Source organism: Petromyzon marinus, chromosome 46 (assembly GCF_048934315.1).
Source record: "Petromyzon marinus isolate PM22_M1 ecotype Great Lakes invasive population chromosome 46, UKy_Petmar_22M1.pri1.0, whole genome shotgun sequence".
Classification (NCBI taxonomy): domain Eukaryota; kingdom Metazoa; phylum Chordata; class Hyperoartia; order Petromyzontiformes; family Petromyzontidae; genus Petromyzon; species Petromyzon marinus.
In genome coordinates, this window is record NC_133712.1 from 16,587,861 (window position 1) to 16,601,040 (window position 13,180).

The window sequence follows — 13,180 nt, forward strand, 5'->3', positions numbered from 1 at the left end:
GTTGTCAGCGTGGTGTGGAGACCACTCACTGAGACTCACTGCCCTATACCAACATCAGCAGCCATGCGGAGAAGACCCAATTTCTCACGTGGCCTTTGAGAGCCTTCTGTCTCCCTCTGCCAACTCTCGCCTGCTGAGCCCCCCCCCCTCCCCCGCGTCAATCTCGGCCCTACAAGGTACACGAGTGAGCTTTGCCCACTGCAGTGGACCCAGCCTCCTCCAGTTGATGCAATGGAAGACCCAAGGGTTGCCCACGTGTAAACACTGGGTGTTTGTGTTTAGTTTGTCGACCTTCCCGGCACCTCCCGATCAGCACGGTTGGCTATGAAAGAAGTTCAACAAACACACGGTTAAAGCTGACACACAGGCGTTCTTCACCCTTGCATGTCTTCTGGAACTGTCGCAGGGATCACTAATGGTGTACAGGAGAACTTGGGTACCAGGGATCGCTAATGGTGATCTTGGGTACCAGGGATCACCAATTGTGTACTGGAGATCTTGGGTACCAGGGATCACTAATTGTGTACAGGAGATCTTGGGTACCAGGGATCACTAATGGTGATCTTGGGTACCAGGGATCAGTAATGATCTTGGGTCGACTTGTCGTCTCTCTCTTTGTCATCTAATCCCATTTCCACCACCACCCCCCCCGTCTTCTAGATCACAGCCACAAATCCACCAGCGGTTCCTTACATCACGTCTTACTGTAACACAAATCCACCAGCGGTTCCTTACATCACGTCTTACTGTAACACAAATCCACCAGCGGTTCTTTACATCACGTCTTACTCTAACACAAATCCACCAGCGGTTCGTTATACTCCTGGAATGTTGTTTGGGGGGAAAAAAAAGACGTTCCCGCTTTTGTAACGCATGAATTGAGCCAAATACATTTTCGGTGAAACTTGAGTATAAACTTTATTTGTCGATGAATACTTTTATGCTTGTGTTTATACATGTTGATACAGTATTTCAATAAATGAAATTTTAACAGTTACTGTGCACGTGACCGCAGAACAGCCAAAATGTGAACAATAACGATAACCAGTAAACACAAAACAAACCGTTTCATAGCCAGGCACACATAACGAACAATTATTGAACGTGTAAAAAAAAATATTGAAGGGAAATGTGTGAAAAAAAAACCCCCATTTATTTTAATTTAAGAAAAGTGCCTAAACATTATTTGTATGGCCTTAAGTAAAACAGTCAATTTTAATCAGCAAAAGGGTATGGGGAAACACCACATCAACAAATAACAGCCTTCACAATGTGTGCATCTGAATGGTTTAAAAAAACTGTCAGCGAACTACTTTGGGAAAACAACTTAAGACTACTTGTGTTCATACAGCCCAGTCATCCAAAGTATCTGGCAAATGGAATCTACACATTGGGTAGAACATTGCCGTGAGCTTTGTGCAAGAATTTATAACATCCTCAGAGTAGCAACTTGGGGTAAAGGTTGGCGAATCAACCTTATTTGGTGGCATGTTTGTTTCTACAAAATACTGTGCCATTGAGATACAAGTACACACACACACATATACATATGAATACTGATTTGTCGTGGACGTGTGTTTACATTTAAAAAAACTATTAGATTTGTATTTTTTTTTATATTTTACCAGGTAAGGCCCACTGAGCTCTCATCAGAAACAACCTGGCCACAAATAACAGCTCATCGATGTGGCTCATCATGTGGAAATGTATAGAAGCCAAATAATCTAAACGCATGTTTCTAAATGTGGAGGGAAAAACCGGAGGAACCGGAGAAAAATTCCACGTGACCACGGGGAGAACGTGCAAAGTCCAAATATACAGCAGCAGGCGTCAGGGTCAGGATCCAACCCATGACCTCCTGCATAGCAGGCGAGGGAGTTAACATCTCACCCCCCCTGTGGTCTCCTACACCACACAATGCCATAAGTGAGAGCGTAAAGAGTAAATACTGTCCAGTGGAGCTCCACTTGGCCCAAAAGCAATTTGGAAAGGTCAAATGTTGCATGGAAACGAGTCAACTGAGCAATGTGTTGTATAGTATAATAGAGCCTATGTCTGCGTGTATAAGTTCACTATTCACGATGTAATGCGTTTTTTAAGTTGTTGTACCGCTGTATGAACACATCAAAAACAAATCCTGGTTATGTGCCTGGTCTCTGGGCCACACCACATTGAAGACTGCTACCAATATTAAACACAAACACGGTGTTAATTGACATCTCTGCCATATGCTAGTTTTTGTCAAATATGAAATACAGGATTTTTCTGAAATTCTTGTCAGTTTTTCTTCACATTATATCTTGTTTGGGAACATTCTAAAAGTTTGAACTTCAATGTGGTTATTACTCTACACAGCACCACTGTTTTACAATTCAGTTAAGGCGCTTTTAATACTGGGAATGAAATGCACATGACATGCTTAAAATTGACTATTTTCTTTGATCTCTCTTCATTGCCATGCTTTTTACTATAATAGGTATTATTTCTTTGAATACTCTTATCTGATATATCCTTAGCTATAGTGCTGTCATTTCTATTCTTCTAACAGATACTGAAAACAATCTCAACAGTTTGAAATATTATAACTTATTAACCATGTCAAGGTTCGTGTGTTGTGTTTTTTTTGCATAAACAGTGGAGTTTTCTACAGGTACCTCAAAAGTTACATTTAAAAAAAATGCTTGGAACAACATGTATAAATTAGCCCACATTTGGTCGCGAAAGCCTACGCTTTAAACTTAGCCCACATAATCTGGGATACCATTCACAAGGGTCCACTGTTGAAGGCCGCATTGACACAAGGAAAGCCAGCGAATTAAACTTTTTGCCAATTTTTTTTTTTTACATTTCCCCCCCTAAATAAAATGGACCCGTAATGCATTTTGTTTTTCTTTACGCTGCTAGGTAACATCCTCGTTAAGGGGGAGGTCCATTGTATAAATGTGGCCATTAACCAAACTGTTCGAGCTTTTCAAAGAGGGCCTTGATGTTCACCTTCTGGATTATGAAGTTGTCTACGACTGCTCACCCTGATGCGCATTGACAGGTGCGCATGAGCTCACACTGCAGGCAATCATCGGCTGCACGGATTCTGAGGTCCCTAGCAAGTTGTCTCCATTTTCAAGGACACACAGATAATTTCACCATTAACCTTCGTACCTTGCATATTGACCATTTGAATCTCCCTCCTGTTATGGATTATAACAGCGCCTACCTCCGCTCAAGAGGCCACCGATTTTTACGTCTGCGAGATGGAAATATCTAGCCGAGAGAGAGAGAGCGAGCTTCCGATTGAACGCCGTGTTATGTTCTGTAGGAATGGTTTTGTATAGGAACGCAACAGAATACTGCATGAAAACATTAGGTTTGTACAGCTTTGTTCCAAAATATCACCCATTGGCCACACGGAAATAATACTATTGTCACTAGTTTATACCGAGCAATTATGGTTATAGTACAGCAAACTAAATACATTTACCTGTTTATTAACGGAATATGCATTTTAGATAATAATAATAATACAATGCAAGTGGCTTGACAGTTCTTTTGGTTCAAGCAATCTGCACAAGAAAATCTCTTTTCGACATTTTTCAGATGTGGTGACGTAAAATGTTGATATTTTGGCACGGTGCACGGTCCTGGCAAATTAAAAAGAAAACTCATTCAGAAACTGACAATTAAATTCCGCGTCGTTACTTGCATTGCAAACAACGAGAGCCCTCACCGAGTGTGATACCTCAAACATCAACCGTTCCGCAGTGAGCGGCGTCTTCACGACAAACCAATCTTTTTACACAGTGCTGCATAATAAGAGGCATGCCAACTCACCACAAAGCCTCAACGTTAACCCTTCAACAACACGTGCCAGGATTTGCAGTGTCAAAATTGCGCACTAGTGTCATTGCATCAGAGGGATCGCATCCGCAACAAAGCGGCCGTCTTCATCCGACGAGACCGACGTTCATTTTTTTCGCTTATAGTCCAACAATGCGGGCAACCAAAAAGTCTCTCCGCTACCCCCCCCCCCAACCCCCGCCGTTCGCCGGCCCCATCGATCGACTCAAACCCACACGACGGAGCGGAAGTGGGACGAGAGCCTGCGGGCGTCCTCCAGGTGCGACCCCACGAAGCTGCAGACGTCGGGCTGGCTCAGCGAGCCCACCATGCACGGGTGCGAGTGCCGCTGCCCGAGCGGGCGGGCGCCGTGCGGGGGCAGCTCGTCAAAGAAGGAGTCCATATCGTCCAACTCGTAGATGGACAGGTGCCTCGTCTTCTTGACGGTCCTCGACTTGTCGGCGCGGCTGCTGAGGCCGCCGCTGCTGCTGCTGCTGCTGCTGAAACGCTTGCGGATCTGCTCCGGAATGGACAGCAACCGGGCCAGCCCCGTGGGCCTCTTGGACTCCTTTTCCAACTTTGGATTTTGCTGCTGCTGCTGCTGAGTTTGGGCCGCGCGGGCCGTGCCCCCGTTGCAGATGTCCGGCAGATCCATCCAGTTGTGAACGAGGTCGGCGAAGCTGTTGTCCCCGAGGACGAGCGGCTGGCGCGTGCGCGAGCCGCTCAGCAGGGCCTCCGTCCAATCCTCGCGCTCCGGCTCCTCCGGCTGCTGCTCCTGCTGCTGCTGCTCCTGCTGCAGCTGCTGCTGCTGCTGCGGGGGAACGGGCGAGCCGTCCTCGTGGCACAGCGACGGCAGCGAGCGTGCTGCGGTCAGCTTGCGCTCGGCGCGTTTCCTCTCCACCGCCCTCTTCCACCGCTCGGGAAGCTGCGCCCGCCGCAGGTTGCGCTGGAAGCGCTGCGGCGGCGGCGGCGCCGACGACGCCGCCGGCTGCCCCGACCCGGCCGCGCGGCCGAAACCCGAGTCGGTCGAGACGACGGAGCACTCCGAGTCGGAGCGAGCGTCCTCGTGGTCGTCCCGAGCCGACGCCGGGCTCGCCGAGTCCGACGGCGTGGAGGGCGCCGCGCCGTCGCCGCGCGGGGTGCAGGGGGCGCCGCTCAACTCGGAGGTCGGCGAGGCGAGCGAGCCGCACGCCGAGTCGTCGGTGTCGGCGTCCGACACGTCCGAGCACACCGAGCCGGCGGCGCCGTCGGCTTTCGCGGGGGTCGCGGACGCTTGCCGCGCACGGTGCATCTCGCCGAGCACGTCCAGGGCGCGCCGCAGCGTCGCTTGAAGGTCGGCGTCGGACTCTCTCAGGCCCTGCTGCGGAGCGACAGGAACGGAAGGGGGGCGGGCGGCGATTAGCGGGGACGTGGGAGCCGCGGGCGGACGCGACGGGCGACCGCGCGCGGGAATGACGACGCCGATCGGCGGCAGTCGTGGAGCACGTATTTGGCGCACGCGCGAGCACGCGCTTTAAAAAGCGCCCGGAACAAAGACAACAGTCGCCCCCGTTTCACCTTAAAGGAGGCTGCAGGGGGCAAGCGCTCTTAGCTCATCAAGACCGTATTGGAGCATCTATTGGGGTTCCTTACAAAAACCCGTGTTGAATAACTCTCCAAGTACAGCCTTTATTAAACCTCATCTCCTAGCCCTAATATTATCACACACACACTAGCCCTAGTTTACACCAGAATAGTACGTACAATTATTCAATAATTCCTGTGTTAAAAGGCACCGATTCGGGCACATTAGCATATTTTTTAAGTGTGAAATTTTTCTTTATTAATGTACTGTCACATATCGCACAACTCCATCCCTCTTAAACTCACTGGGGCACCCCCTCCATAGAAGCGTAGAATTTCCACCATAAGCTCAGGGCTCTTTGCTGTGGTGAAAGCTCACGGATAGCGTTGAGGCATTTGTTTTACTTCCCCCCCCCCCTAGGATTGCGGCCAGCCACGTTTATTTTACCATGCAAATATTTAAACTTCATAAACTCAACAACAACAACAGTAAGACAGGGAACAAAAACACTCTTACAAATTATACGGCTTCAATTAAAGCACCCTGAAGGGCTGCTGGATTCCATTGTCATGCTGCTGGCTTTTTCACATTTTGAGCAGTGAACAGGGAAGAGTCTAGACTTGCGTGATGCCAAACAGGTTTATCAGAGGCAGTGGGGGTGAATTCAAGAAAAGAGGAAAGGGGGATTCTTTCCAGCATGCATCATCATCCATTCCATGGTGGGAGGTGCACGCCCTGAGGTCCCACCCTCCCTCCCACCCGCACACCTTCCCACCTCACCGCTCTAGCATCAATTCCAGGGGGGGATTTTTTCTTCCGCCCCCACATCGGCAAAAACAACTCTGAGAACCATGAAGGTTAGCCTCTACCTGGTCCAGGAGAGGGAGGCCCTACATCCATGACTTGACTGCATAGGGCATTAGTGGATAATTACAGCAGTAAAATACAGTGTAGGACAAAGATGCCCCTGTTGAGGGCATACGCCATGAGCGGAAGTCACTACTGTATAAAAAAGTTTCGCCACATCAGGTGGCACAAATAAGAAAAAATATATTTTCGGTTGTTGTGATTGTCTAGCTACAGTAGTTCAGACTGTTGGGGCAGAATGCTCTTTGCAAGCGTCTATGAAGGCCAGCAAAGGTGGCTTGAAACACAAACTCTAGGCTTCTGATGTGTCTCAAAAATACTGACGTTAACGCAACGCACCAGGAACTTTATACCAGGCACAGTCAGTTTAGAGATAGCATAAACAAAATTCAGAGACAAAATGTGTATTTCCAATAAACTGTGTAGGCTGATGTCACTGGTAAACTGTGCTCAGCTCAAAGTCAGGTCACAGGGTTGATCAAAAATACATGCAAGTTCAACAAGGAGCCGAGGACTGCCCATTTTCTTTAAGCAGAGAGAATTTGAATATTGAATAATTATCCATGACTCACCCTCTGTGTTTGTGACTGAACAGCAGCCACGATTACCTTTTCCTTTGAATATGAAAAAAAAAGTGCTTATAAAAAGTGTATATATAACTACAGTACAAAAGTTGATATCTTAGGAATAACAGGGGAGTACCACATATATTAATTGTAGCGATACGCTTTCTTAAAACTGGACCTGACCGCGTTGGTGTAAAAACAGAACAAAAAACAGAAAGTTGGCGTTTTTGTAAACCTTAAATTTGGGTCCCAAACGGAGCTCGTGGTAGCCCCGCGTGTGTTGTGCCCAAAACGCACGGATTTAGATCGCATACCACCGTGAGAAAAAAACACACACTGCGAGGATCAGACAAGGGGGCTACTTCAAACCAAATATTATGAGAACTGAGAAACAAAAAAAAGACTACAGATACGTTTGGTCCAACTGTAAACAAAACTTGAAGAACACGGGGTAAGACGGCATTATGTCAAACAGCGCTCCAGAGGATAACTGGAGGCGTAAGCCAGCCTACAACGTGAGTGGCACCAGAACCCATCATGTCCGTTACCATTATTGAATGTTGAAAAAGCTATTCGCAATCAATGGTAGAATGTGGTAGAATGTATGTAAATAACAAAATACAAATTATATCCCAGCTCGACATGTACTCAATCAAGTTGAGGCCACGACTAAAATGGTGGGAAGTTCCAGATTCTTATGGCTGGGATGCCAGGTGAAATATCCTTTACTGGACCACCAGTAGTACTTTGCAGTATGTTATTAACCCTCGAGGGATGATGGCCTAAGTAGACCTTCAAGATGTGTACTGTGAGTGCTTTAATCCAAGCAGAGTCCAGACAAAATGAATTACTGTACATTACTTTGCACAAGGTGAATATAACGACATTTTCACAAATTACAGAAAAATAAGAAAAAAATTACAGCCCCCTATTCAATCCACTGCTGGATGACGGGACTTGACACACCATCGACACACCGTGTTGGTCGTGGGAGGGATTATCTGACCATACTTCACCACTGGTTGGCAAGTGCCGTTTGCTCAAGGAGGATAGGGCCTAAGACAAGTTCAGATATCACTCGCTACTGAGGTTAGCAATGTCCAGGAATCAAACTCAGGTCGGCCGGTTCAGAGACGTAAAATGAGACATTAAAGAGTACGCCAATAATGTTAACAATTCAAAAATCTAAAAATTCCAACAACAATAAACAATTGAGGGGGGAGCTGCTATGTAATCCTATATAATGCGACCTTAGAGGTCTCCATGGCTAAGCAGATAATGAATCTCATTAGCAGATAATGGGCTTTCCGCCTACTTAAATAAATCGCAATACAACTCGATTTAGACGCGCAGTACTGTGCGCTCAGGTTTGGATGGGATGGTGCCGGTTCGAAATAAAATTCGCTTCGTATCCGTGACTTTGTTATTTTCCTACAGCACTGCAAACAGAGAGAAAGATTCCCCCCCCCTGCACCGACTCTTGGGCAATTGCTGTTAGTGACCATCTATCTGTACGAAGGGGTGGTGCTGACCATGCCCGGCCACCTTTGTCTCCCCAATTGTTATCATGTTTGCACACGGTACCAGGTTACTCAAGGCCAGAGCAGTTTTCTGTCGCTGCTACTGATCGTGAGTGGGAATCGAGCTCGGGCGGCTTAGGTTCGTAGCGCAGTGCAGCGCTAACCACTGCACTTACCCGCATCACTACACACACACACAAGTGACAAAGACGAAATCCCCTCCGTATAGCCTTAACAGACTGTTAGGGCAAGTTCTGTTAACAAGTACCGATTAAGACCGGCACGGTACACGAGGAGGAGGGCGGGGGAGTAAGGTGGCCAGCACCACACCCGAGCGCCTTTGTATCCCCAGCGCATCAGGTTACGCACAAGGCGGGGGGGAGTGGGGGGACAATTACAGGGGCGCGTGATAACCACCAGGCTCACAGGCAGCCAAGCCAGCAAGCCACTCTCCATTAGACTAATTGAAATCCTCCACACGTGTGCGGGGAGCGGTGGATGCATTTGTCTAATTGAGCGGCCACCCAACCACACTTTCACATCGCTGCCGCTGGATGGTAGTGGGCATATGGATGAGCAAGCAGATCCTACCATCCTGTCGCCTCCCCTCAAATACACAAGTACCACCAGACATATCCCCCCCCCCCCTTCTCTTGCCTTCCCACCTACCCCAGGGACAAGTGTGGTGCTGGTCTCTACGGGGGCTCACAGAGCAAAGGCAGACGAATGCTCCTAGGGCGGCTGCAGATTGTGAATTTCAATTTGAAGAGATCCCGAGCAGACGGGGCTGTGACTTATTTCTGCATCACAAGTCTGTGATTTAACAACAAAGGAGGCAGCGTGTGTGTGTATGTTTGTGACCGTGTGTGTGTGTGTTTGTGACCGTGTGTGTGTGTTTGCGACTGTGTGTGTGTATGTTTGTGACTGTGTGTGTGTTTGCGACCGTGTGTGTGTATGTTTGTGACTGTGTGTGTGTGTGTATGTTTGCGACTGTGTGTGTGTATGTTTGCGACTGTGTGTGTGTATGTTTGTGACTGTGTGTAGCGGTTAGCGCGCTGCGCTATGAACCTGGCGACTCGAGTTCGATTCCCGCTCACGGCCAACACCAGTGACGATAATCTGAACCGGTACCGGGCCTCCCCTAGGTCGACTCAGCCTCAAATGAGTACCTGGTGCGGTGTGTAAACATTGTCACTAGGGAGACAAAGGCGGTCGGGCGTGGTGCTGGCCACCCACCCCCTCGTGTACCGTTCCGGCCTTTATAGGTGTTCGCTAACAGCACTTGCCCCTACAGTCTGTCAAGGCTATACGGGGGATCTTTGTGTATGTTTGTGACTGTGTCGTCTATGCGCGTAGTTTGTTTTGATTTTGTTTGACCAGGTGAGAGGTCAATGGACAAAGGATGAGTCCTCATTTATAGAGAGGAGGGGGCAAAATAGAAAGTGCATTCATTGCTTTGGAGTTCCCCAAACAAATCGTTTGGATACTAAAATATCGTCGTCTTTATTTTACCAGGTAAGGTCCCACTGAGCGATGCAGCTTTTTTTCAGAAGCGGCCTGGCCACAAATGAAAGCTCAACGAAGTGGCTCCTCACGTGGCAATTTATAGCAGCCAAATGCAGTAACTCTCAAGCGCATGATGATAAATGTGGAGGGAAAAACCGGAGGACCCGGAGAGAAATCCATGCGACCATAGGGATAGAGACACCGCAAACTCCAAATCGAACCCACGACCTTCTTTATACCAGGCGAGGTTGTTAACATCTCAACACCGTGGCTACATTAACTTTCAACGACTCTCAGACCCCCCGTGTAGCCTTAACAGACTTGTCGGGGCAAGTGCTGCACCTATGATGGCCGGAACGGCACACGATGGGGTGGGTGGCTAGCATCACGCCCGGCCGCCTTTGTCTCCCCAGTGGCGATGTTTACACACCGCACACTAAGTACTCATTTGAGGCCGAGTCGACCTAGGGGGAGGCCCTGAACCGGTTCAGATATTCATTACCCATTTATGACCACCACACACACCACCACCATACCACCACACACACACCACCACCATACCACCACACACACACCACCACCATACCACCACACACACACCACCACCATACCACCACACACACACCACCACCATACCACCACACACACCACCACCATACCACCACACACACCACCACCACACAGACCACCACCACCACACACACACCCACCACCACACACACACCACCACCACACACACACCACCACACACACACCACCACCACACACACACCACCACCACCACACACACCACCACCACCACACACACACACCACCACCACACACACACCACCACACACACCAATGTATTTTTTATATGTAAAAAAAAAATCACGCGCGTTTGAAAATTGGGGCGCTTCCACATTCCTAGGTCCGGGGCCAAGTCCATCATCCATCGGGGGCGCTAAACTTTCCCGACTCACTAGGAGGTGAAAATAAGTTTATAGAGCACCCCCCCCCCCCCCTGGAAAATTCGCTACGATGATCACTCGTAAACCTGAAAAGTCTTCTAAACGACCTCATGTGTAACGCAGCACACGTAAGCTGTAGCAGACACCACTGGCACGCACAGCTAGCAAGTACAGCATCACACGTGTACACGTAAGCTGTAGTAGACACTACTGGCACGCACAGCTAGCAAGTACAACATCACACGTGTACACGTAAGCTGTAGCAGACACCACTGGCACGCACAGCTGGCAAGTACAGCATCACACGTGCCCACGTAAAACGGGAAATTTTATTATGAAAATAATACTTAAAGACAAATTATATCGGCGAAGCGAGGACGAATCCTAAACCAACGCTCGATTGCGATGTCATTCAATGCGTACATTTAAAATAATATTAAAATTAGCATATAGAGGCGAAGTGACGATGCATCCCTAAACCACCTTAACCACTTTGATAAAGTGTAAAATATATACATTCCAGTCTGTTCAAAGCCAAAACACACACACACACGTAGTAGTATTTGCTTTGCAACTATTCTGTTCTTCACAAAAGCCGCTTTGCGTAACCCCTTACGAGTGAAAGTTTATCTCGGCTAGAGGCCAATGACTATAAAAAGTTACCAGTCGCGTGAATGTATAAGCAAAATTGGTGGACCAATCATCAACCAAATCGATCCTTAACAATCACACGCTAATGCAACATTGTAACAAGCTGCGACAATTACAAAATGTTGTACAGTACTACAAACTATTTTACGTCAATCTCAAACACTCGTGTGTGTATATCTCGGTGTATAAATGACAATACATTGCACTGTAGAAATCATACAACAACTTTTACCGTGTCAAATTATCACTTCGTCGTCCTAATGTATGTAATATCTTGGGCCCGGCATAGTAACGTGGAATGTCCGTCACCCACACCCTCTCCAGCCCGCAATGAATGTGGGAGCTAAAATGTTGGTTTAAAAAAATAAAGAAAACCCCCCTCTCAAACTAAGCAACTAAGAAAGACACTTTCGCCTAAAATTCAACTTTAATACGGCCACTTAGTAATGTCACCGTACAAGTCGTGAGTTGCTCGCTATATAATAAAACCATACAGTGCAGACGTTAGCGCACGACGACACTCTCGCCTGCCACATGATTACCCAGGGAGTAACAACACAATAGCAGTGGCATGGCTTGACCCTGGTGTAAAGGTAAACAACAACAACAACAAAAAAAGAGAGAAAATTTATGAATGGAAAATTTCATGAGAAACGATTGAACGGCGCTTACCAACTCGCGTCTGAGTCGCTCAATGCAGTCGGCGGTCTCCTCTGCCATGGGCCTCCCTCCAAGTCACTGGTCCGCGCGTCTTCTCGCTCGCAGACTCCCACTCCACGCACTCTCCCCACTCTCCCACTCTCGCCACTCTCGCCACTCTCCCCACTCTCCCCACTCTCGCCACTCTCGCCCAACTCTCGCTACTCGCCACCTCCCCTCACGCTGTGATAGTCACACGCCGCTACTCGACTCGCGGGTTATATTCTCCCCGGGCAGCCAATGAGAGCGCTCTCTCTCTAACCCCCCCCCCCCCCACATGCAGGAGCCCAAAACAAACCCCGCCCCCTTCGTACCCCTCCCCAAAGCAGCAGCAGCAGCAGAGGTAGGCAAAGACAAAGCTCCCCCATATAGCCTGGACAGACTGTGCGTATTCCACCACCAGCACAATCACACACAAACAAGACCCCTCCTATAGCCTTAACAGACTGTTAATACCAGCACAATCACACACACTACTACTCACACCACCAGCACAATCACACACACACACATCGGAACACCACCACCAGAACAATGACACACACTACCACCACCAGCACAATAACACACACAATACTACTCACACCACCAGCACAATCACACACACCAGAACACCAGCACAATCACACACAAAGACTACCCCCGATAGCCCACTACCAGAACAATCACACACACAATACTATGACAAACACACATCGGAACACCACCCCCAGCACAATGACACACGAACAAAGACCTCTCCCATAGCCTTCACAAACTGTTAATATCCCACTACTAGCAAAATCACACACAATACTACTCACACCACCAGCACAATCACACACACACCAGAACACCAGAACAATCACACACACACAGTACTACTTACACCACCAGTACAATCACACACACACAAACACCAGAAGCAGCACAAGGACAGACATCAAAATAACACCACCAGAACAATGGCACACACACCCCAAACAACACCACCACCAGCACACTGACACACACAGTACTCTCACCACCACTAGCACACTGATA

The 13,180-nt window shown here is 48.2% G+C and overlaps 1 protein-coding gene across 3 annotated transcripts; it reads right to left on the bottom strand.

The window, feature by feature from the left end:
- Positions 1–899: 899 nt before the first annotated feature.
- On the bottom strand, positions 900–12,352 carry LOC116952236 (uncharacterized). 3 transcript variants are annotated; one of them, XM_032971411.2, is made up of 2 exons: positions 12,131–12,352; positions 900–5,191 (listed from the first exon to the last, which is right to left on the bottom strand). In XM_032971411.2, exons 1-2 carry the CDS (start codon positions 12,176–12,178, stop codon positions 4,061–4,063), a joined length of 1,179 nt encoding a protein of 392 aa, XP_032827302.2. In that variant the 5' UTR covers positions 12,179–12,352; the 3' UTR covers positions 900–4,060. The 3 variants fall into 3 exon arrangements, with proteins under 3 accessions (XP_032827302.2, XP_032827301.2, XP_032827303.2); XM_032971410.2 differs by having other exon boundaries at positions 900–5,194; positions 12,131–12,351; XM_032971412.2 differs by lacking the exon at positions 12,131–12,352 and adding an exon at positions 5,915–6,136 and having other exon boundaries at positions 900–5,194.
- Between the last annotated feature and the right edge of the window lie 828 nt (positions 12,353–13,180).

What these genes read in the sequence shown, in the direction of transcription:
- LOC116952236 (XM_032971410.2), bottom strand. Translation starts at nt 12,178, where the DNA reads ATGGCAGAGGAGACCGCCGACTGCATTGAGCGACTCAGACGCGAGTTG. An exon ending in AGCGACTCAGACGCGAGTTG is followed by an intron (nt 5,195 to 12,130) that starts GTAAGCGCCGTT and finishes GTCGCTCCGCAG; the next exon opens with CAGGGCCTGAGAGAGTCCGA.